The 25,511-nt window shown below is 40.0% G+C and overlaps 2 protein-coding genes across 3 annotated transcripts in view; one reads left to right on the top strand and one right to left on the bottom strand.

Annotated features, from left to right (window-relative positions):
• The window catches only part of ELK3 (ETS transcription factor ELK3), a 39,867-nt gene extending 30,038 nt beyond the window's left edge, over nucleotides 1–9,829 (top strand). Inside the window, exons 4-5 of the mRNA XM_061454562.1 lie at nucleotides 3,385–3,507; nucleotides 7,212–9,829. Of these exons, the coding sequence (XP_061310546.1) occupies nucleotides 3,385–3,507; nucleotides 7,212–7,310 (222 nt within the window). The 3' untranslated portion in view covers nucleotides 7,311–9,829. The remainder of the gene's footprint in view (nucleotides 1–3,384; nucleotides 3,508–7,211) is intronic.
• Nucleotides 9,830–12,844: 3,015 nt separating this feature from the next.
• Nucleotides 12,845–25,511, bottom strand: part of CDK17 (cyclin dependent kinase 17) — a 92,196-nt gene continuing 79,529 nt past the window's right edge. For both annotated transcript variants that reach the window (XM_061454560.1, XM_061454561.1), the window contains 11 exons: nucleotides 25,225–25,339; nucleotides 24,615–24,709; nucleotides 24,132–24,194; nucleotides 20,893–21,016; nucleotides 19,810–19,930; nucleotides 19,184–19,281; nucleotides 18,839–18,944; nucleotides 18,022–18,064; nucleotides 16,737–16,827; nucleotides 16,439–16,516; nucleotides 12,845–16,052 (listed from right to left, as the gene is read on the bottom strand). In XM_061454560.1, the coding sequence (XP_061310544.1) occupies nucleotides 16,015–16,052; nucleotides 16,439–16,516; nucleotides 16,737–16,827; nucleotides 18,022–18,064; nucleotides 18,839–18,944; nucleotides 19,184–19,281; nucleotides 19,810–19,930; nucleotides 20,893–21,016; nucleotides 24,132–24,194; nucleotides 24,615–24,709; nucleotides 25,225–25,339 (972 nt within the window). In that variant the 3' untranslated portion in view covers nucleotides 12,845–16,014. The remainder of the gene's footprint in view (nucleotides 16,053–16,438; nucleotides 16,517–16,736; nucleotides 16,828–18,021; nucleotides 18,065–18,838; nucleotides 18,945–19,183; nucleotides 19,282–19,809; nucleotides 19,931–20,892; nucleotides 21,017–24,131; nucleotides 24,195–24,614; nucleotides 24,710–25,224; nucleotides 25,340–25,511) is intronic.

The following is a 25,511-nucleotide window of genomic DNA, read 5'->3' as shown; positions in this document are numbered from 1 at the left end:
AGACGATCTCTGAGGTAGGTAGGTAGGCACCTACAAGGGCAGGGGTAGGTGCAGAACAGGATGTCAGACACCAGCTCCTGCTCCAGGAGTGATGTAGGCTCAGGACAGGTCCTGTTGCCTCAGAGGATGTTTCAGGTGGCTTTCCATTGTACCTGCTGGCCATGAGGAATACCCTTGTGAAAGGGCACGTAATACACACAACCAATTTCAGAACAGCAAAGTGGGTTTGAAGATGTCAGTGCATACAGTACCATAGTTCGGTAGAGAAATGTCAGCTTTCTATTTGGTTAGCTTCAAAGAGAGATATTTAGACTTGGTTCAGTACTTGCTTCTTTTACAGATTACTTTTGCTTGTTACTTTGTTGGCTCTCCCTTCGCCCATGTGGATATGTAATTTTGACTTACTCTTTTTCTTCAGGCTGCTACTTCAGCGTTTGTAACTTTTACAACATGCTGTTTCCTTATGGACAAAGTAGCGTGCCTGCAGCCAGCACGTGCATGGTCTGTGTTGTATCCACATACACCATCCGGGCTCCAGCACGTGCCTAATGACCTGGGAAGTAACGTATGCGTGACAGCACTTGTCTGTTATCTGACAGCTAGAAGAAAGATTGTACTTAGGTGCATTCTTTGTCAGGAGCCATGAGCATTGTTACTTAACGTAATCCTCTCTGTGCGATGAATTATTTCTATTTAAGCTGTTCCTTAGATTATAATGATGGTTTTTAAGCAGGAACTTCCCATTGGGTTCCATACGGAGTACCAGACGTACAGCTGCGTGAGGGCACAAAACAAAGCGACACTTCAATTTCCGTGTGTAATTTCAGGATAGCCTGTGCTCTGGTGGTGTTTACACTTACTTTTCCTGTGGTGGTTTGGATGCTTGACTGGTGGCAATACTGAGAACAAGCCTGGGAGGCTCTGTGCTCTTTTTGCATTAAATATTAAAGAGATTTGGAGACTTGCTGTGGCCAGCTCTTGGCTCTGGCAGAACTTGCAGACATTAGCACTCTGATCATCAGAGGACATGAACTCTTGCTTAGCACTGTTGTTAGGCATGTTAATGTGCTTCCAGAGGTGAATGGAGGACAGCTCAGTTTCAAACCTCCTGTCTCTCTGAAGACCTGCTCTGACTGTATCTAGGTAGGAATAAACACCTCAGGTTTTATTCATTACTTTCAGAAGACGCTCTCAAGAACTGCATTTTCAGTTGTGGATATCTGCAACTTCTCAGAGACAAATAACCGAGGCATAGCTTGCCAGAGCTCTAAATACAGTTGGCACAATACTGTGTCCTTAGTCAGCTGTTGTTGGGTCGTGCTGCTTACCTCGCCTAAGGTTAGTAGGCTCTTCTGTAAGTAGATCTCTTGAGTATTTATCCTGACCTAATTCAGTGTGTTCTTTGTTAGTCTTGTAAATCTCCATCAACAGCTGTCTGCCTGTGGAGATCGGCTTGTCATGTGGCACAGGAAGGGTGCTCTCACTGGTACTGCTCTTTTCTTGCTCCATGAAAACACAGTGGTCCTGGAAGAAGATGTTTGTGAGGGAGCTGATCACAAGGGCTTGCTTGTCAAGTATTTTGCTGAGATACCTTGAGCAGACCTGTCACTTTACGAGACCAAGACAGAAGTTTTCTCCTTGCCAGGCCACTCTTTGCCCCTTTTGATGTCATCCAAACGCAGAATCATAGAAAAGTTAGGGTTGGAAAGGACCTTAAGATCATCTAGTTCCGTTTTCAAACCCTGACCTTATTGGTACTCCTGTGACCACCATACCTGCTGTTCTAGTGCATGGCACCTTCTGCTTTCCCAGCAATACCACATATTTATTAATCCTTGGGACATAACTGTGGTTTCTTCCATGGGGTTTGGTGGTTCTGATCCACCTTCCTCAGCACAAGGGAGATGGCAGTGTCCTTTCCCATCACATTTCTCCATAAACCCCGCTTCGAGATTCCTTAAGAGAAACCGTTCCCTTCAAGAGCAGCCAAGCTCTTTGTATTAAACACCCTTTCAGACACCTTATGACAGCATCACTGGAGGACCTTAATTTGCCACTCCTTGTCTTTCCCATCTCTTCTGCTGGTGTTAAATTAATTGCTTGACCCTCCAGTGAACTCCAGTGCAAGCACGTCAGAGCAGGTTTGTACTCCTGTACATTTGCGTAGAGCCTCCAACACCACAGCCAGTCCTCAGGCACTGCTTTCCAAGGGATATGTCTGTCATACCTGAAAATCTCCATGACCCATGGTACCTGCCTTCCTGAGCCTGCTGACCACAGAGTCCTGGCAACGGGATGTAACAGCCCATGGTGTGAGCAGTTAACTAAGACCCCTGGTACCAATTGCTGTATGTGGGAGCTTGTATTTCTGGCCTGGTGGGAAGCTAGCAGGTACCAGGATGCACGACATGCTGGCTACTAGGGGGACATACTCCTTATCCTCTGTCTTCTAGCTTCTCGTTACGTATCTTAAGCTCTGGACAAACTGATGCCCCAGTTCAGCAGAGCACTGAGGGACTTGTCCTACACAGTGAAACACGTACTTACTTGCTAAGCATTTACTCAAATTCCATTAAGTGCTGTGCTAAATAGGACTGATTTGATAATTGGCATCAAGCTCACTGGTGATACTAACTCATTACGCCAAATTCTTTGTTCAGAACTGTCACATCACTTTCATGTTCTTTTTTGGAAAGATAAAAGTTACTCTGGATACAGAATAATTGATACGATTCTTCCTTTGAGTGGAGCTTTGCATGTGCTTTAACTCTTCCCCCCTCGTAGTGCTTTAGGAGTGCTGGGAGCATTCCCAGTGATCCTTGTGCACCATGGCACTGGAAGGAGGCACCTCCACATTGGGAAAAGCTTTAGATTCTTACTTCTTGCCATTTTGGTTCTTTTCAAGCAATGAGCTGTGCCCTCCGCTAGCACCCAGACCAGTTCCTTCAGACTTCTTCATTTTGAGCAGGCGCCATCAGAGGAGGTAACTTCAAAGGTTGGCAGCAGCTCTCTTGGCTCCATGTGCAAATGCTTCAAAAGCTGCAGCCAGTTCAAGCAACTGCTGCTCTTCAAAGGTAAAATGTGGCTCTGAAGGAGATTAGGCTGTGTTCAGAGACAGGGGGTGTTTTGTATGGTCACATGAGCGCGGTTCACATAAACAGTAACTGCTTCTCCTTCAGCAAATCGCAATAGAAATGAAGTCAACACGAAGGAAGATGACATGTGCAGGTATCCAGTACTGACCTCCGTGGGGACAGGATGCAGGGCTGGATGGCCGTGCTCTATGTCTGAACTCATAGGCAAAAGAGCCAGTTGGTGAAGCGTAAGACTTTTGGGTTTGTAACTCCTGAGGTTTGCATCATAGGGTGTTCTTTTGTATTTCAGACCCCAAATGGATTATTGCTGACCCCAAGCCCGCTGCTGTCTAGCATTCATTTCTGGAGCAGCCTCAGCCCTGTTGCTCCTCTGAGTCCTGCCAGGCTGCAGGGACCAAACACTCTGTTCCAGGTAGGTCTTGCCAATGCACAGGTTTCATTTCTGAAAGTGCATGTGTGGTAGGGACACCAGGGAAACATCTCACATCGGTCTGGAGCTTTGGAAACAGTTAAAGAAAATACAGGAGTTAATAGGCAGTTTGAAAGAGAGGCGTTCTTACTTGTACCCCCTTTGAATGCCTTGCACCACAGTCAGAACCTACAAGGCAATCTCCACCACAAGCACACATGTATTGTATGAAGGAAACAGAAATCAATGTTAGACCCCACTAAGAGCTCCCAGAGCTTCAGGAAGAGAGTGTAGACCAGCCAGAGATCAGCCGGGAGAGTGGTGGATCATGGACTCAGAGAAAAGCAAGACCAGTCTGGGGTCTCACACACAGTAAGGTGTGTGTAGATTAACCATTCTGCCTGAATGAGCTACCTCTCACTCAGAAAGGCAGGATTTACAGACTGCATTGACAGTAACGGCAGTCTGGACCTGAAGCCTCCATTTTCAATTCTCCTGCGAATTACCTATGAGTCCTCAACCAAGTTACTTCATACCTCTGAGCATGACCTCTCCTTATGTAACGGGAACGGCAGCACTGCCCCCTCTTGCTCATGGGTATTGGGAGAGTAAAAATGTCAAAAGTTAGATAGAGATGTAGTAAATAAAAAAGTTATGAAGTAAACCGTGGTGGCTACAGCATGCAGCTGCATTTGCTTGAGGCTTAGGAAGAGTATGGCGGGGATGGTATTAGCTCTAGCTGCTGCATAACAGCTGATTCAGTAATTCACAGGAGGAATGATGCTGATCGGCTGGTGGCCATGCAAACAGCTGAAGAATGCAGGTTCACCTCTGGAATGAACTCTCTGACCACTGCGGAGGACCAACACTAACAAAGGAGGGGGCTAGGCAGGGACCCTGGGTTGGTCTCTGAACCTTCAGGGAGTCTTGACAGCCCAGCTCTGGGGCTGGTGCTGGGCAGTCAGACTCAAGTGATCTGCTCAGGTGCGGTTCTCACTGGGGTAGTAAGTCTTCCTGCCTCCATCAGGACAGAGCCATGGGGCTCTTGTTTGTGTTTCAGATGAACTTATTTATCCTGGGACCTTACTTTTACACACATGGTTATAAGCAGCCAGACGTTTCATTCAGGAGGGAAGTGCCTGCGCCATGGCCTGGAATGAGCTTGTATGAACATACATTGGCCACGCCCGTGGGAACTGAAGAGTGGCCTTGGCTTTCTGCCTCCTGAGACACCCAAAGGGCCTTATCAGTGATCCTTGATTCAGGCAAAGGCCACAATCACAAGTGTGCAGAGCACAAAGCTTTGTTTTAACAGCAGGTAGGAAATGACAAACACAGCTGAAGCACAGCCAAGCCCACAAGAGCTACTGGGTCGACCTACATAGGCATCAGGGCAGAGCTCTCCGTGTGCTGCCTGCACAAGCCAGCCCGTGCTTCATGCACCTGGTCAAGGAACAGAGGAAAGAGCTGGAGCTCAGGTCGCTTTCACCTGGTCATTCGCACCAGCAGCTGAAAGAGCATTTGGTGGTTGTTGAAGGAATCAGAATCCTGCCAGGAGCTAGAGGCTGGGGCAACTCTGCAGTGCCTGCCTGCCCCTGCACCCTTGTCTGCTGGCATGCGTGGAGCACAGGTTGGGTTCCTGCATTTCTTTTTCTTTCAGGTGCGTGCTGCTTTTCAAGGTGCTTGACACTGCCTGCTGTTCTTTAGTGCTGTAGTCTTTGTGTAGTGCAAGGACCAGGGTGGGAGCCATCCGTGTCCTGGTCCTGCTAAACCCAGACTATGCCTATGGGAAAGTGCAGTTCCTCCTTTAACGAACCAGGAGGAGCCTGTTCTGTCCAACTATGTGCATACTCCCTCACAGAGCACATAGAGGCTTATTAACCAGTAAAAACTCTTCTTCAGTATTTATAAGGTGAAAGCAACTCCATAAACAAGGCCTGTGCACCCTTGCAGCCCACGTAGAGCATCACTAAAATCCGCGGTCTCCTTCCACACAGTTTACCTTGATACAATGACCTACCTGGAAGGTCTTCCCTCTGAAGCCACACTGCTGTGTAATTAAGCTTGTTTTGATGTTTCGCCATTAGTGTGAAATGACTGTATAACTGGAGTCACAAGAGACTTGCACAGAACTGGTTAATTCAAGAAAATGCGGTCATATGTAAGGATTGCCAAGTTAGCTTAGATTAAGTGCTAACTAAATGAAGTGTATTTTCTTTGTTGCTGCTGAATAGATGGTGGCACTGAGTGGGCACAGTCAAGTCCCAGATACCGACAGAGATGTACAAATAAAAGGCATCATCAGAGCTCCAGGGACTCTAGCAGGAAGAAGAACAAGAGCTGGGCTGGGCTGGAGACCAGGGGAAGGATGTTAGCATCGTTTGCATCTCAGGCCATAGTGCCAGCACGCCACCTGCCTCAACAGACACCAGATATCACACAGCCCTCTTTCTGTTAGCTTTAGAAATCACATGAAACACATTGCAATTTACATGTCTGGCTTTGGAAGCCAAGACAAGAACAGCAAGAGCTCGCAATCAAGCTCTGTGTTGTAATTAACCTTGGCAGGAGCAATGGAAACATTTCTCGAGGTTTGGCTTGGTTCAGCCAGAGGTACCAGCCAGTCCTGGCCGCACCAGGAGTGTGGAGCCAGACCCCTGCGGGCCCCTGCACTGCTCAGCAGTGGTTTTCAGCTGAAGGTTGGAAGAGAGCTATCATTAACCCGGATCTTAGTGGAAGAGTAAAGCTGTTACAAGCAGATTACGTGCCCATGTAGAGGTTGATTACAGCACAGTTGGCTTTTGAAGGACTGATCTGATCAGGGGTAAAACTACAGCAGACACTTGGAAGTTGAGAGCTGTTATTCCGCTCTGCCTCTCTCAAGCCAACAGAAAGCCAGCGGCAGCTCATGGAGCTGGGCCTTGAGGCCAGATCAGTATCTACTGCTGGGATAATTCCCACCTCATGCTGCAGCAGGTTTATTCTGCCTACTTGCTTTGGTGCTTCTCAGGTCAGATGTTAAGAACTAGTCAATACACATCACTGCAGGCAAGTTACAGTCAGGCTGCTGTCATGAACTAGGAGTATACAGCTTCTGTGTTGAACAAGTATTTTTTGCACAGTATTTCAGAAGCAGAAGCTTAATACTAAATGTCAATCTGTTCTGCTTCACATACTGAATGATCTGGTGTAGGTAGTTTATGGTTTCTTAGTGAATACAGGGAGAAACTGTAATTACTTGAGAGTAATTTTCCCCATGCTTTATATTCACAGTTGTGCTTTTTCTGCCCTAAATGTACACCTCGACTAACTTTTGCAGAGCTTTTTCCTGTGTAGCTTTTATTAAGGGCAGATGCAAAGGATGTATTATAATTAATATTTTGTAGACTGAAAAACATTTCTGGAAGCAGAATGGGTGGGAAAGATCTCTCTATAGTATTCACTTTCCCAGGGTGATGATAAACGTGTCGTTACGTTGCTATATAAAATATAGCCAGTAACAGACCCCTGTACATTTACAAGTTATTCAGGTTTTGTCCTCTATTTTACATTCCTAATGGCTGATGCAGACATTTGGTACACATCTTGGTGTGCAGGACTCAGAAATCCTGAAATCATCTGGAGTCGGTTCCTAATGCTAAATCCACGTGCTTCTGGGCTGAATGCTTTGAGATAGGGAGTAATTTTTACGTTTTGGCCTCTTGCAGTTTCCAACTCTGCTGAACGGTCACATACCGGTGCCGCTCCCCAGCCTGGACGGAGCCTCTTCTCCAGTGCTGCTTTCCCCTAACGCCCAGAAATCCTGATGACGCCTCATCTCGCCAAGGACTTATTGGTGGATTTAACACTTCATTCCTATGGGCTAGGTTTTTTATCATCTCCTGTGTCATGAGAAGGACATTGTGAAAACCCTCTATTACCTTGGTTTGCACTTTTCATTACATGGATAATCTACTTTTATTATGTTAGCATTTTAAACAGTGTTTATATATAAAAGTATATATAAATCTGTTTTGCATTAAATGAATTATAATTTTTTTATATCGTAGCTCTCAAGTGTTGAACACTTCTGTTGTTGATGAAGTACTTTTCCTAATGGACTGCAACAATGTATCTAATAAGGATGTGAAGCTTCTTTTTAATCCTTTTTCCTGCATATTATGCATTGTGCTTGTATAAACTATAACCGGCTGTGCCTTCTTTTGCATAATGTCATGTAAATGATTTATATATTTTCTAGTATTAAGATAAAAAGATGAAAGAAAAAAAACTAGTATTGAACAGCCCTATGGTAGTATTTCAGTATTTCTCCACGGATAGGCCATAAGCAGCAGTGTATTCATGTACCTTTGTATTAAGTGCTTTCAAATTGTATAAAAAATAGCCTTATAATTTTTCTTTGCTGAAGTGGAAAACGTAACCAACATTACAGTCACGAGATGCACTGAGGAGTAACAAAGCCACACTTCCACCTTTACGCCCAAGTTCTTCTGTCGCGTTGCAACAGGGAGGAACTGGGCTGTGTATTTTCACCAGAGATTTCCAGCACTGGAGAATACTTCTGTAGAACAGGAGAATTTATTTGGCCCATACTTCTTACGAACTGTCAGCATTACAGCTGGAAAGACAAGAGGTAACCTCTGTTCTCCCAGGGAATGAGGATCATTCCTGACAGAGAATTTCCAGGAGCTTTGTTCAGTCGTGCCAAGTGCCTTCTATTTCCCTGGAAAGATTATTCTAGCTACTAGAGCTCAGAAGGTTGCATCTCCCCTTCCCCCAAAGCTGGAAAAGTTACAGGACTGTAAATGAATGCCTGGTGCTTGTAAAGAGGCATACTGTACATGTGGGATGTTTATGTATAAACATCTGAATTCTGGATTAAAAACCAGCACTGCGTTACTATATGCTCGCAACTTGAATTCACTGGGTTTGTCCTCTACCTTGAGGTAATGGTTTAGTCATCTAAATGTCAGGTTAGGATTAGGCTAGACTCCCTGGCACCACAGATTCTAATCTTGGCAGGGCTGATGCAAATCTTCAGCTCTCTGAGGTGGCTAAATTGGGTTGAATGCAGCTTTACCGTGTAGGTAGGTTTTCCAGATGAGACCTTCAAAACCGAAACCAGTATCAGATCCTGTTTGCTGCAGGTCACTGGCGCTTCTACTTTGCTTTTTGGCCAAGCGGCTGGCCAGAAGTCCATTCTCTCTGGAATTTACACAGTGAGTTGTCTGCTGATTTTCTGCTTGGATGCATTTCAGTGCTGATGTGTGTAGTTAATTGTAAATTGCTTTTGGATCCTTCAACCTGAAAGGTGCTAAATAAACATTTTATTAATGCAGCTCTGATGTTGAAAAGCCATTTTTGGGGCAGAGGTTATCTGACAAAAGACAGCAGGAATTTTCCTCAGGCTACTGGGTTGCACAACCAAAAATGAGCTTCCCTCTCAGTAATTAATGGGATAAAACCCTGCTGTATCTGTATAAAGTACCAGTGCTGATAAACAGAGCAATTAGGTGCAAGACACAAGGAAAAAGAATGAAGTGCCTGGGAAGCCATTTGCTCGATTCAGCATTTTAAGAGCTCCAGGAGGTACCACCCTGAGGAGTCAAAACCAGAAGATGAACCTATGCAAAACCTATGAGCGGAGAGAAATATTTTATACGAAGTCAAATCGGAGTAGACTGGAAGAGAAGGCAGCGTGTAACTGAAGGGATTGACTAGACCAGTGGAGATAAATCACAGGGCTCACAGATCAAACATTCCTCTTTCAATGGATTCCTCCCAGGTACACGGAATGTTTTCATTGACTAAGTTGAGAGGCAATTACTCGCACTCCAGAGCCGACTCTCGTCTCGTTTTAAAAAGGCATAAATGCCTACTTCAGGAGAGTCTCACCTTGTACACGCCGATACAGCTAATGGGAGAACAAGGCATACAGATGAACTGTTTCTCTCTAGTTTAAAAAGTAAGAATAGGCACTCATGAAAATTTGGTCTTTGACTTAATAAGAATTGTTGAGTAATAACACTGCAAAACCCCCAGATGAACACGAGAAGAGGGAGCGTGTGACAGAGAAGTGATGCTTAAAAAGCATCCCAATTCTCATGGTTTTGTTTCTTCCAAGGTTCTACTATGAGTAAGGCAGATGTTTTTCTTTTCAAGGCTCAGCACACCCACACCTCCCCTCCCACCCTCCTGCCCTGTCAGTGACTTTTAAAGATAGCAGAAAATAGCAATCCTGGGACAAAAACCTATTTCAACAAACTACTGTAAAGGATTCGAAAGAGTCCAGGAAAACTTCAGGGAAGACACCCAGAAACAGGAAGTAAATAGTGCTGTCTTCTCATCCTCAAGCGGGTAAAAGGCAGCAACAGAATGCATCATCTTCTGCTACTTGTTTTTTCAATTAAAAAAAAATAGGATGTCAAAATGAAATCTGCCTTCCAAGTGGTCAATAATGTGGAACAAACATTCTTCTTACTGGTAAGGATGTATATAGAGAAAGTCCAGCCTCTCAAGTCACACCCAAAACACAAGATTGTTACACACCTTGTGCTTCAGAGAAAATACTCTATTGGTAATTTTCTACTGAATTTTATTAACAGGCATCTTTTAACGGTAGAGAAAAATCAAATAAATGTTTTTTAAAATAAATACTGTGAAAGCGGTGGTATTTCTGTGGCATGGAGAGCTCCAGCCAGCAGTCCTGGGGAACAAAACAGGAGTTACTCTCTCTTCTTGGTAGTATTGCAGTTTGATACTTGAGGGATTTTTGGACAAATTACACTTTATGCATGCTTCAGCAATACACAAAATGTTTTCTATACAGGCTGGGTGCACAATCAGGCTATTTCTGCCTTATCTTTACATTGCTTTCTCAGAAAAGCAGTATCCACCAGCAGGGTTACAGCAGCTACTGGGTAGCTTTGCCAAGAGATCGCACGCATCCTCTGCCCCAGCACAGGTAAGAGGCTCCAGTTCTACAGAAAACTTTCAAGGTGGGGAAACCAGTGATGGGTGGTAACAAACTTCAGAAAAGGAAAGACTTGACATGTGTCCGTTACATCAACAGTTTGGTTTGTCTGAGTAAAACTTGTCTCCTCAGACAGGCACTTGTCAATCTGGAGGTACCTACCAAAGAAATAATGAACTGTCAACGAGATGGTAAGTGTTTAAAGGGAGATGGTCCTTTAAAACAGACCGTGGCATTTCATTTTTACAGAGCAAGGATGCGTTAAGAGGCTGTGTGATGTTGTGCCTACAGGAAGCATCTTCAGAAGCCATCACAACCACCAAATGTGTTCAGAAAAGGCACAGCAACTACGGGTATTCTTTAACATAAGGGAATTACTGCTCCCTTCTGATCTTGAGACAGTCTCTATATCCTGTAGGATAAACAAACATGGGTCATGCAGGTTTAAGAACATCTCTACGAAGTTGTTAAAAAATCACAACTATTGAAATCCATTTTAGCCCCAAACTGTAACTGCTCCTCCCGATTAACGTGAGCGCTCTGTCTGCACAGGTGTAGTACAAACCCATTTCTTAAGGGCAAAGAGACTGACAGCATTAGTCAGGAGAAGAGTAAACTCACTTAAATGAATAAAGGAGAACAAACCCCAGGCAAGGACTCTGGAGCAATGAGCATCACAGCCTGCCTTGAGCACAGGGGGATAGTTGTAGAAAAGCATCCCTGAGGAGAGCACTACAGGATATGTTGTGTTACTTTTCTTGAAAGATTGCCATCGGTTAGTGTTCACTCTGAAGACGTGCAAATGAGTAAATGTAACCTTAATGATTCCTAACAGGGCTCCAGGCCAGCTGCCTCCTCTTGCAAAGCAAAGAAAGAGACATGGAATGGGGGTAAAACAAAGTCTTGGAAAAAAGAAGCCTGGGGTGTGAAAGGGGAGGAGCAGGCAGCACTGGCGCTGCCATGCAGGGCATGGAGGGAGGCTCTCTGCAAGAGTATGTTGCAGCAAGGATAGGGAAGAGCATTCTCGGTTTGCAATATGCAGTGATGGCAATTCCATCAGCAGGAAGATCCCACTGCAACAAACAGGAACTTCATAGCTCTCTAGGGAAAAATGTGTTTCAACGTATGGCATCTGAGCTGAACGAGACTCGTATTTCATTAGGAGGACCATAAAAGCCATCTGCTCGGGCAGGCCCACTTCTTAAGTGATTTTGGAGGATGCAGCCAGGACAATAAATTAAGCAGTTATTTACAACAGTATGTGCATATGTGTGCACTCACAATTTCAGCTGGCTCAAAAATGACAGAACTTAAACGAGTTGAGGGATTTTTGGAAACGTGAGAAGAGTGGAAAATTGTAATGTACACATTTTTCCACTGACATCAATCTTTTTCTTTCACTTAACAAGAGAGGCACAGTAGAGCCCACTGAGAACCACACACAAAAGATTAAGACAAATAGATCTGGAATAGCTAAACTCTAATCACAGTTCTGACAACACAGATTTCCACTGTGGCCTAGAACACGAGTGTGATTTCTGTGGAGCTGAACCCCACAGATGAAAAGGCTGCATGGTACAAAGTACAAAGCCCATGTATATCAACTGGGCTTTTACACTTGTTAAAATCATCCCAACTGTACAGTCAGAGCTTACTTTACCATTTAGCAATTAGCTCAACACTTGTACAGTGCTTCCTTTAGGTTTTATTAGCTATACCTGTTATCTCTTAAATTGGTCTGACACGGATGTTGGTGAGATACTTGGATGTTGCTGACCCACACACAAGCCGAACAGTAGCATTTAATCTCTAAAAGCCCTGCCTCTAAAATGACAAACACAAACAATCTGTAGAAAGGAAGTACTCGAGTTCCTCCCCGGAATTAAGAAATTTCACAGAAAGGTTGCATTTGTTTCAAAGCCAAACTTTACTAAGGAGAAAAAGGTACCAAAATGTGGTAAGGAGGTGCACAAATTATTTCAGCTCTGCCTGTTGGTGACCAGACAAAACTATCACGTCTGTGACCACACATTCTCACAGACAAGGAAAATCCCAATATTTCTTCAGTGTCTCTATGTGCTATAGCTGTGCATTTCCATACCCTCATTTGGATTTCATTCAAGTCTGACCTTAGCTCTGGGTATTTCCTGGCTTTATAATACTTGGCTTGCGGATGTTTACAATATACCTTTCATACATTTGTCCTCAATAACTGAATGTATTTTTAACCTTAATTCCATTTTAACATTGCAAAACAGAAACAATGTACCTTTATTACACTGGAAAACCCATGCACAAACAACAAGCAAGCAGCCCAAAGAACGCGACCTTGCAGTGTTTTCAAATGATTTGCAAATACAAAGTATGTTGGTTCTTCAACAACTGTTTATTTTAACTTTTATTGCCCAATTCAGGGATACACTCTGGCTACTTAATGCTGTGGTAAAGCAGCACAAAAATAACACAGCTGTGTTGAGATGCATGTTCCACTAGAGCACTGCTGAGCAGCTGGTTTGCCCCTTCCATCTCCCACTCTGCCCTGTCCCACCCTCTCTCCCGTTCAACCTTCCCCTGCATGTGCTTGCAACCTCATCACCACCTGCCTCCTTCCTGTCTTCAAGCCCACCTTGCTCCTACACAAACCTATCCATGCACCTTGGCATTCCAGCCCTGGGGTAGAAGGAATACACCAGGTATCTTAGAAAAATAGCTACTTAAAATCAGCAACAACTTGCAGGCCATCTCATTAACCAATCACTCATCTTCAAGCAAAGGTGTCATACCAAATCTCGGAAGTCATTCATTTTCAGCCACTATCTGCTTGGTTTTGTCATGGTTGAGGTCTTCTCCAAAAGGCCAACACTCCCTACAGTTCCTGGGGACAGTGACACCAAGTTTGCAGTGCCTGATGCTGTCAGGCAGGAGGCAGAACACTGAATCGCACGAGAAGGATGTCAAAGAGAAATGCCCAGCAATTTCATAGTCACTGACTATTGCCCCAAACAGGCAGCTGTCACAGAACTGTCTCTGCTAATGCAGGAATTTCAATTATAGACAATTAAACCAAAAGAAACTGGCTTGACCATGGATGCCAAGTTCTTATGGAAACATCCTTCTGTCAGCTGCAGCTGATCCCTTTCTAAATATATTAATGCACTTCATTTGACCAGTTAAACCTTTAAGTCCTTTACTCATTAGTGTCACATTATTACTTGTTCTTTTATAACCTATATTACTGTTCTAGAAATGCTAAACCTCACATTTATCCACAGTGAACATTTACTCTGTATCTTCACTACTTCTGTAAAAAAAAGAGGTTTTTCTGATACTTCTTCTTTCAACACCACCACACCTACAAAGTTAATCAGTATAAAATCTAGATCAGATCCATAGCAACTATAAAAAAATATATAACAACTATTTCAGGACAAAGGTTTTTCATCAGTGCCAAATCTGCCTCTGATACACACAGAACGATCCCACTGGAATCAGTGGGAGACCCACACTTGTATCCAAGACATGTATCACGCTCCTAGACCTTGGCAAGACTTCTGATACTGTGTGACATGCAGGACTCACGTGCCAATAGTTAGGCTGTGGACCATGCTGATGCTAAGATCCTGAACGGCCTCAGACATGGATAAGCCACATTACTTTTCACTGCCACTACCTCTGCACTGCATGGATCATTAAGCAGCCAAAGTTGAAACTGGTGACTCCCACAACACACAGACCTAGCTAAATGTTTCCAACAACGGCCCAAGAACCGCAAGTTCACTTAGTCTGTATTTTTAACAACATAGGGCCTTTGTTGTTATAAATTTAAAAACAAAACCAAAGAATTCCACATAATATTTATACTTTCAAAAGTACAATATTAATACAGGTCGGTCAGTTAGAAATAACAGCAGTTTGTTAGGTCTACAAGATTTAACGTAAAACCAGTTTACAAATGCTGAAAAGCAGTAGTGGTCCAATAGTCACCATTACACATGAATTTCTCTCTTCCAGAAAATAATAATAATAATAATAAAAAAAACCAATTCAAATTTACCAGTTTCAATGAAATATTAATAAAACACCCCCAAACATGCCACAATCACTATTCACAAATAAAGTTAAAATGAAATATACAAAAATTCACTTAATACTGTTAAATAACAATAAACTACAAGATTTCCTGAACAGAAATGGTAGGACCCCTGAACGTTTTACAGTGAATGTCAGGAAAAAATTAAGTTACCTATGACTATTTTCTTGATATACCAGCCAAAGATTTACATGACCATTTCAAAATATACCAATAAAGATTTACAGTCTCTTTAAGATGCACTAAACAAATAGGTTCATAAAGGTGAACACAAATGCTTAAAAATACTGTAACCATCACCAAGGGTGTACTTATGATACTCACTGAGATGCATAAGCATAGTAGTAACATGTTTACTATCTCTGGTAAACAGATAACATCTAAGATCTGAAAAACTCTCTAAGTTCCCACTGCAAAAGCTCTGTAGTATAGTGAGTTCTTATCAAGTACAAACTTGCATCTTTCCAGTTGATTTCAAGTGAATCATGCAAAAAATGGGAGAGCAACAAGGTGGGAAAAGTGTGACGTTATTTCCCATATTCTTGTAATTAGTTGTCCTGTTCCTCTGTAACAAAATTCTAAACTTCAAAAGTAAGCCAGGGTCCAACATATATGAATCACTGTTTTACTATTTGTATTTCTAAGGTAAAAACAAGGTAAAAAAGTCATTGCTTCTGCAGGCCCCATGTGCACAACAATGTGCAAATATCTTATGCTGGAGTAAGCCTGACAAAATTTATGATCCAGTCTCCATGCTCTAGTTTATCAATAACTAACGTAGGATCTGAGAGCAAATAATGGTTACTGTTCACTTGTTTGAATCAACTTTCACACCATGTGCTTTTCAAAAACATAATATGCATTATAATTTTTCAACTATTTCAACACATACTTCCAATGTTAAATAAGGAATTAAGTGCCATGAACTTAGAGCATTAAAGATGGTTCACCTATAGCCAAGCAAAGCTACGTTTACATTCCAGGAAACACTGCAGTTTAAGAAATACAAAAAAACCCCGCAGCAGTAGAACATTTTATGAAGAGAAACAGATGCATTCACATATTATAAAGCCATTGCAACTTCTTCAGGCATGGAACTGTTGTGTTAACTATACAGACAGTAGTTATTTAGCAGCAATGATTCCGCAATAAATAATGCACTGTGTTTCTCAGTCCTGCACAAAAATTGCAGCTACAGTTACATCAACAGCTGTAACCTACTGGCTCTAGTGGCAGAGGAGACCTTAAAACCAACTGTACAAAAATTTGTCACACTGTGACAACAAATATAAAAACATAATCTGCAGGTTGGAAATAAAAAGACTCCACTGTGAAGAGGACAGTGTAGACAAACTGCGATTCCAAGTCCACCAATAGAGAGCACTGCCTTCAGATCAGAGTCCTGGACTGACAGGATAGGCTTGGGCTTGACTCTGCGTAACCCACTTTAAAAAAGCATGCTCTGCCTTCTGTTCTTTCCATGTCCTACAATAGAACAAGGACCATGGTAAGACACCAAAGCATTTGCACAACAGAATATTCAGTTATCATCTGTATTTTCTGTCTTTCTATTTCAAGGTAATTTATTTTGTGATTAAACCAGTATCAGCATCTGTTTTTTAACTGCACTTACTGGGTTTAATTTTTTGTAAAAATGGTTTGAAACTCAAAGATGTTTTCATGTTAACAGCCCCTCTGCCCATCCCCAGTAAAACTCACCTCCTTCTGTGCATTCAGTTTACATGTCTCTACAGAAGTGTGGTATTTGTTTGCATACACACAGACCAACTTAAGAAAGTATTTTTCAGTTCCAAATGTCTTTGGCATAGCACTCCCTTTGCAGATGAGAGAAAATATTAAGCTTTCCATACCTGTCTCTGGGTAAGTGGAATTTCGAAAGCCAGGGTCTTTTTGCAGCTGAATCTCTTTTAGACTGAATATTGAAACACCTAGAATATAAAAAAGAAATTAATTTATATCCAAACATAATTATGCTTTACTGAACAAAGTTCTAGTCTTAATTGTACAGTTTAGATTAAAAAAATGTTTCCCATTCCCAAATATTTAAGTCAATATATACCAGACTTCTTTAGTAGATGACACTGAGCAATGTAATCAGCTTTAATGCACTATCTTAACAAGACTCTGCTACTTTATTTCTCCTCTTACTTTCAGGCAAAGTGTGTATTCTTGTTCCAAGACTTCTGAAGTATGCATGTTTCATGGCCTCCTCTGCTGAAATTCTCTTTTTTGATTCATACTATTTAACATAAAAGGAAACAAGTGTGTTAGTCTTCATCAAAAAACTCTGAATCAAATGATTTCAGCAAAGGGAGATATAAAGTTCTACTTGCTCAATATTTCTTACCAGCTCACTAGAACAAATTTGGTTTCGTTATTTTTACCTCATACACGAAAATCTTGAAGGTCCCTTCCAATTCAAACTATTCTATTCTAACATGTTATCTAATTTGGTATTACTGACATATACCAAGATGGCTAAAATAGTAAAAATAACTGCTGTAAATGGATGCAAGTAAAAAATATTCTTTATTTCTAAATGTAACAATGACTAGATGTCAGCCTTTTGTCTACACTGTGTTCTGATGCTAAATTGCAATGAAATGCTACTACATGAGATCACAAGAGTTTTTAATTTGATGGACTATACTGCAGTGGTGTGCATAAAATGAAACTTTAGACAACTAAACATGGTCTTCAGTTTGTGATCAAACATCTCCTGCTTGGTGTATGTGCACAATTGGACAACTGCATTTAAGAAGCTATACACAAGTAAGAACAAAGTCCTAACAAGGACTACAAGTACTGTTCTGACACAATGTGAAGACCTGGTGTAGAAATTTAAATCATAGGCTGCAAAGCAGGGTAACTACACTCCACCTTATATACTAAGAATTTTTAGCGCTGCGAAGTTACAGCACTTGTGCAACTATTCAAAGATTTAAGAGCTGGCCTTCCATCTTGCTTCTGGCTCATTTTTAATACAGATTAAAAGATTAAAACCACTTCACACTCTGAATGCATTTTGCAAGATCAAAGAGTAATATTACATCTTAGTAACTGCTTCTCACTGTTACAGGAATTTAGTATTTGTATTTAAAAGTTCTGTTTTAACGCCATATTTCACAAGAGATTTTCTGTCAGGGAATCACTAACATAGGATTGATTCTACTTTTACAAAAAGTAGTAAGAACAGTTTGAGGTGGGGGCGTAGAAATGTAAAGAAATTAAACACCAGGTTTTTAATTCTTACAGTACACAGGCTTCCCAAAACTGATGTTCTTCCCAAATCTGTCATTCCCTACAGACTCAGCTTGCATATTCCACTTTGAGACAGATCTAACAGACACTACAGCTTCTAACACATTTTTAAAATAATATATTAAAATTCTTAACTTGCACTTTTATGAAGTAAAAAGACAAAACATCTTACTTGAAGGAACTTTGCTATCAATTCAATGCCTTCTGTGTCTAGCCTAAAAATAAAAAGATTTTAAAAAATTAAAAGAGTTATTGGACTGTATTTACAACAAAACTGCAAAGGAACTGACTTCATTACAATACATGACATCAAACCTGAAAAATAAATTTAAACATGGATATACTTTCACCTAATCAACTCCTCTGCATGTTAATGTACATACAAGTACCAACACCTCAGAACAAGACTATTTGGAAAACACTAGTGACAGACAAATTGTGAGCTTTGGACTGTGATTTACTAGATTGACCTGGATTATTTATTTCAGCAAAAAAACCTTTTACGCTTAACACCATCCATTTAGTGGAAGGCCACAATGTTACATTTTTTTCTTCAAAGTTGATAAAAAATGTTTTAGTCCTTGTTATAAAGTTTGCTTGTAATAACTGTACAGTCTCTTCAAGTTCCTCATAATGGTTTTAGCATGGTTTCAACAGACTGCTCAAGAAAACTTTGCCATTTTAACAATGGGCCTATTATATAACAGAGGAGAACTGGGGTTATTTAGGAAGTGCTGTGTGAATACGCCTAATACACAGGCACTATTAATCAGAGTTTACAGTTCTACAGGTCATTAAGGAGCTGCATGCTACTAGACAAAGTAATCACATAGTATCAAGATTATGCTTTGCTTTACTATCTGCCCACAGTAACACACTTGATGCAGTTTTCCAGCATTCCGTAGCAGACTGTACTTGGAAACATATTCACATTTACAAATATGCAAACCACTGGGATGCATACTGTCTATTAATAAAATGCAAAGTACCTTGGTGCATGGTTGATGAGGGGTTGTGGTTTATATTTAGGAAAGTTATAGTTTCTAAATTCATCAGTGGAAGAAATGCCTGGCCATGTTTCTTGACATGGGGTTCCTGCATTTAAAAAAAGAAACAAATTCAACTTAAAAAAATGTAAAGAAACAACTTTGACAATAAATAAGCATTTAATCTTGTCAATAATTTTTCATCAAGAGTAACTCATTCACCTTAATTACAATATAAATGCAATATAAAATATCACTGTTTATACCTCAAGATCTACAGTTCTCACGGAAAAAGTGCTTAGAAGAACAAACACATAGCATTAACATTACTGCTAAAAGTATTCTTACCCAGAAGTCTGAAAATTAAATGCAGTTCATCTTCAACAGTCGAACCAGGAAAAAGAGGCCTTCCTGATGCCATTTCAAAAAAAATGCATCCGACGCCCCTTTAAAAAGCACAGAGGAAAAGATAAATCAGAAACCATCTCCCAGTTGAAGCTTTCAGCTCTTGAAGACTTCCACGATTTCTCTTCAATTAAAACAAATTAAATTAGTTGTTAGCTACACACTGCTGTTTAAAATGTTGTTTTGAAAGATATGTAGTAACAAAAGGACTGTCAAAGACTAAACAAAACCTGTCATAGCTATATCCTATCCTCTTCTTTCAGATGTCAAGTTTATCAATTCTATTAAAGTTCACAGTAAAATATCACATTATAATATCATTAGGAGAACATGTTTGTTTTTCTCCCCCCTAACACTGTGGGCCTAATGCCTGCTTACTCTATGTGATAAAAAGAGAGAAATAATAGCACCTTCCCTGGTTGCCATTCCTTTCTCTACAGATCTAACTCACTTGTAACCTTCAACAATTCCAAGGATGAGCATTTGAATGCTACTACATAATAATAAGGAGCTGACATTTTCCGTCTTGACTGAGAACAAGAACTTAAATTAGACAAAGCTATACAAACCACATGTCAATTTGAGTTGAATACTCTGAAGATCCAAGGAGAACATCAGGTGGTCTGTACCACAATGTGACAACTTCATTGGAATAGGTCTTCGTAGGAACAGACTTCGCTCTAGCCAATCCTTGATAAAAGGGAAATAAAGTCACGTGCAGTTTGCTGAAATCTTTTTTTGCATGACAAAGAATTCAGTATGAGCTAAATCAACCTTATTGTACTTGCTAAATACCTTCCCTTAATGTTCATCAAAAAGCCCTACTAAATACCTTTCTACCACTTGTGATTTGCTCCTTAGTATTTACAGCAATCTCATGGTCTGCATTTTTAAGCACAGAAGACAGGTAAACAGATAAAATCCTCCAGTAATCCTATAGATTTCATTAAAACAACTAAACATTAGATCAATATGACACCTCCCTCCTGTGAAAACCCTTCTGCAATATTTCTGCAAAGGGCAGATGGCAATAAGCAAATAATGAAAAAGAGGAAACAGACTAAATTAGTGTTGGATCAGCAAGGGTTTTCCATCCTAACACTGTCAAAGTTTGTCAGTATTACCTTCAAGGAAATTTAGGTCTACCGTGTTAGATACAATCTAAGCAACTTTCACTCACACCCAAGGGAGAAAAAACAACAGTGGTAGCATGACTTTCAAAGGACCTTCCTAACACAGAAGGTAACAGGAGTCTGTGAATGCCCCACTACCAAATATCCCAAAGGAACTTGGTGTATCAGTGATGAAGTATCACGTAACAATTTAGCACACGGACAAATCTGTTCTCTCTCCTGAGATGGTCACTCTGCTTCAGAGTGGAGTGTTAGGAAAAGCAACCTGAGCTCCACCTTAACGATCTGACTAAGTGTCAGCTCCGAATAAAGCTGTAAAACTACTTTCAAACAAGTCAAGTGACATTATTACCTATAGACATATTTGATTACTAACATCCTGTAAAAGGCTGACTTTCGTTTTCCACCTGAGAATGCACAAATGAGACCTGATGTTCTCCTCTTTCCTTTATAAGGAAAGATTCCTCTCTTTTGCTGAATGAAGGAAAACATTTGTTACAGAATATTTTCAAGCCATACCAAAGTCCGCAAGCTTCAGTTCTCCCTTCTCATTAATGAGTAGATTTTGCGGCTTCAGATCTCGATGTAATACCTTTCTTCTATGACAGTATGCCAAACCACGAAGAATCTGGTATAAAAATAGCTACAAAAGAGAACACTCATATAAATGAGACTAAAAATGTTGATGTACAGATTACATGACTGTAGCAGCCCATTTGGGTACTACAGTTAAGCCTCTGTGCTGCAAGCAGAACAGAAATACTTCTCAAGAGTAAGTTACCTTTCTTTATGAATACAATCCAGACATCGTTTAGATTTAAAAGCCCTTTATGCTAATGCACTGCTTTAACACCACATTTTACAATGAAAATTTTAAGAGCAATTTATTCTGCTTAACTGAAGTGAACTGCAGGGCTGTTTAAGTAAGCATTTATCAGTGCTCTTCTCCACGCTAGTATCTTTAAAGGTAACTGTCTCTGACTATATTAAAGTTTCCTTCTGCAACAGAATCCCTTCTGAAAATGCAACTTGGCAGCCTTTCTATCCAATTGTGCTAAACTAAGTATAAACTAAACATTTTGGCATGCTGTTTGAAAAATATGCTGGGATTCACAAGCTCATGAAACATGGAGAAATGAGAAATGAGGATTACTAAAGCAGCCCCAACTGCCTCTGGCATTTATATTCATCCCCTCACCTTGACACACACAGGTTTTAGTCCTTTGGAACAGCAAGCAAAGCAAACAACTTCAGTCATGCATATTAAGGCTGCACATACATAGACATAAAAGTAGTAAGGGAAGAAGAAAGGTTTAGCAGAGGGCAGTCAAGCAAGTTACTATATCACTGCATTAAGAACTACTATGTATGTATGTATGTATGTATAAAAGGTCTGGTCTTGAAAATGGGACTTCTGGGTAGCCACTGCTGGCATTTACCACACAACAGTCCTCAGCCAGTATAGGTGATCAAATATACAATTAAAAAAATGCAGAGCATTACAGAAAGCAATGTTTACCACTGTGACAAATTCAGCATGTAGCACAACTTTCAGGGAGAAAAACCAACATATTTTTATATGACCATTTCCTAACACATCAGTTTATTTTTGTGCCAGGTGGCACCACCAAACTCTTTTTGTAAACTGGACAAATACACAGCAGGTGTAGTTACATCCATCTGCTCTCAGTCTGCTCAAGTGGGATTTATCTGCTCTAGAAAAAAGGAATTGGCATTGATATTTTTTCTCCCCGTTTTCTTTTTTGAAGAGCAGGATAAGAAGCAACAAGTGTTTTTCCATCTACTCATGTCCATACTGTTGCAGGGGTAGTCAGTCCCAAGTGATATTAACCACACTGCTGTGGAAATTGATAGCCATCTCTAGTGTACACTGGAACTTAGTCAAGAAGGCAAAACAGATCATTCCACACAAATTGTGGATATTCACCACAGTTGGCAGGGATCCTTTTGGAAATGCACAGGATGACATGTATTAGCTCACAATTTTGTTCGAAACAGTAATACCTGCAGAGATCACGCACATTTTTATATTACACATCTTCATTTTGCTAAAACTAAAACCTGACAATTAGCAAAGAAATACGAGGAGAGTGATGACAGGAAGGTCTCTCAAACGTAAATAATGACCCAACCCTCCCAGTTATTTTAACGTAAGCACCTACAGCTACCACAGTTAAGCAGCTGTTTTGGTTTCCCAGTGCCAAAGGTACTGACCATACAAATCTGCTCCTAGGTCATAGCTTAAACCACAGGCAAACAAGGAAAAACAGTTCCTCTGCTTAGCTCTTATTACCACAAACAAATTCTGCTTGTTCTCTATCTGCACTTATTATAGGAGTCAGCATCCCACTTCAGCTTTTCTTAATTTTTTTTTAATCTTAAAGCCCCACTTACTAACTTGTAGTTAATTAAAAACACAAGCATAATTATGCTTTTTTGTTGTCTATCTGAAGTAGATATGAATTAAAGCATGTCCCTTTACACACTTTCAAAGGAAGAAACAGAGTAGGTTAAAAGCAGATGTCTTTTCCTAAAGATACTTACTGTAACGCGACAATAGAATAAATGGAAAAGCTAACCAAATAGTAACCAGCATTTAGACTGCATTCCATCTGTAATTCAACTACAAACGGATTTCTCAACATGCACCTAAGCAAAAACCAAGGATGACAAGTCTATTGGAATTTACACAAAGCCCGCAATATTCAGTACACTGTACTGTCAACCCTGTTTGTGCCGTGTGCTACTGTATAAGAATAAACGTAGTTTTCCTACCATGCGTACAGACTGATGTGTTTTTTTTGTTAGGACCACCAGTTAAAGTTAATTTCTTAAAGAGGCATGTAAGAATTCCTCAAACATATCTGCTATACAAATAATATCCTTATATGAATTATATACGGCTTAATGAAGAGGTTTTGAGAGTACAGTGCAGCACAGGCTGCAACACAGCAGGGTGCTACTGGTAATCCAGCCTTCTTGGGCAACTTCATTCATTTCAGTATACTATTGTTCTCCTATTTGGAATCTTGTTTATAAAGCCTTAAGTATTAAAGAACACGGAGAGTTATTCCAGTTTTCCAAACCAAAACCTGCTTGTTAGGAGAGAAGTAAAACTTGAACATGAGTTATTTTCATCAGGCTAGATTGGCAACTGAGTCATTTGACCTGAACACAGCCACAGTTAAAAGGAACACACAAACCTTAAATAATTACCATTTTATTATCAATAGAAAGATGAACATTACTCATTCTTAAATACGTATTTTCAATTTCTTACTTGTGTGGTAGGCAATGACATCCAAACTTACATTCACAATTGAGGCTAGATTTTCCACAGTGTGCATATGTAAGTTTTATTTGAGGATATGCCAAACTACAGCCTTAACTTAATAAATAAGTATAAAATAATGGAAGGACAAAGAGAGGTCAAAAGAGTTATGAAACTATTATTCTTTAGGAGATTTCTAATTTTAAATATATAACTTCAAAGAGAATGTAAACATATGAAGTTATATGATCTCCTGTTTTCAGCCATCAAAAGCAAAAAGAAAGACTCCATTTGATGTCAAATGTAGCTAAGCCAGAGCCAAGGGTCAAAAAGGAATTTTTTTTCTTTTTTCTTTTTCTTTTTTTTTTTTGAAAGCCCTAAACCATACAGCTCCTGACTATTAAATTCTCAGAAATTCTCTGAACAGAGAAAGCTGAAGACAGTCACTGCTATTCAAACAACTCACCTTTACATTGTGCATACTCATGATGTTACCACAGTCATCCATGTACTGCTTCAGATCCTTGTCCTGTCAAAACACCATCATCACTAGTCAATAAAATAGTGGACAGCAGATTATGCAAGTATTTATTGTTAGAACTGAAATAATTCATCAGAAAACTGAATTTTCTGTAAAAAATGTCCAACAGTAAAAAAAACGAAAAGCCTCAACATGCAGAAAACTGTGGCTTTTCAAATATATACATAAATGTATATAAATACCATATTTTTCCAGCAAACTGCATCATCTCAGGCAACATCATTTGATATTGACTTCTTCTCCATGTTGTGTGTGGCACAGTATGTTATGAAATTGCTATACTCTCAAATTACATTGGGAGTAAAGAGTTTTTCTTCATCCCTCTTATTATGCTCTTACTTTGTTATGTCTGTGTTACTTAGAATCAATAAATTGAATGTAAAGCTCACTAGTTGTGTAAGCACTTACCAGATATTCAAAAACAAGAGTCAAAGACTTGTCTGTGTGGACAATATCGTGTAATGTAACAATATTTGCATGCTTCAGATCTTTTAATAATGACACTGCAAAAGAGAATTGTAAGTATAAACAAATGGAAAACACAAGCAGTAAATGCATTTCTAGTAAGTTCATACATACAAGCTATTTATATTTTTTAATAATTAAAAAGCCACTTTTTAAGAACATAATACTCACAGATTTAATTAATAAGAAAGGTATTTAATCAAAACACCAGACATTTGAGTAACAAAGTGTAAATATTTCTTACATTATACATTTCAAAGAGAAGCAGCCATTTGGTAAAATGAATTCTGAATCCCTCAAAGTTACTCATTAACAATAGTATAATCCAGTACAAAATCATCCATTTAAGAACACATCCACCCCCCCTAAATAAATTTGAAACACTAAATCTTCCTAAGTGTAGACTAAAATTTTCCTCATCAAAACTAATACCAATTTCATTAATCTCCCATGTAGTGTATGTATTTCCAAGTACTAACAGAACTTTGGTAAAAAAAAAGGAAAATAATCCAGAAGTAACTGAAATTCTAAGAAATAAAACCAAAGTTATCACCTTCTCTTATAGCTGTACATGGTGCTCCCTCTTCATGTTCCAGGCGGATTTCTTTCAGAGCTACCAGGTTCTCTGTCAGTTTACTTCTCCCCTTATAAACTGTTGCATAAGTACCCTACAAAACAGAAAAAGAAGGATACTTTTACATGTTGTTCCTTTATTGTAAGATCAGTTAATAAACAAAATATAAACTTCTGCTTGAGGTTCTAATAGGTTAAATTTTGGATATAAATATTTTTTTTTTTTTACACTGTCTTCTTTAGACACATGTAAAACTACACAATTAT

The sequence above is a fragment of the Pezoporus flaviventris genome, unplaced genomic scaffold (assembly GCF_033815535.1).
Source record: "Pezoporus flaviventris isolate CSIRO_AGI_PZ_B2104156 unplaced genomic scaffold, CSIRO_AGI_Pfla_v1 ptg000016l, whole genome shotgun sequence".
Classification (NCBI taxonomy): Eukaryota; Metazoa; Chordata; class Aves; order Psittaciformes; family Psittacidae; genus Pezoporus; species Pezoporus flaviventris.
The sequence above is the reverse complement of the archived record's forward strand: the minus strand, read 5'-3'. Positions and strand labels throughout refer to the sequence as shown.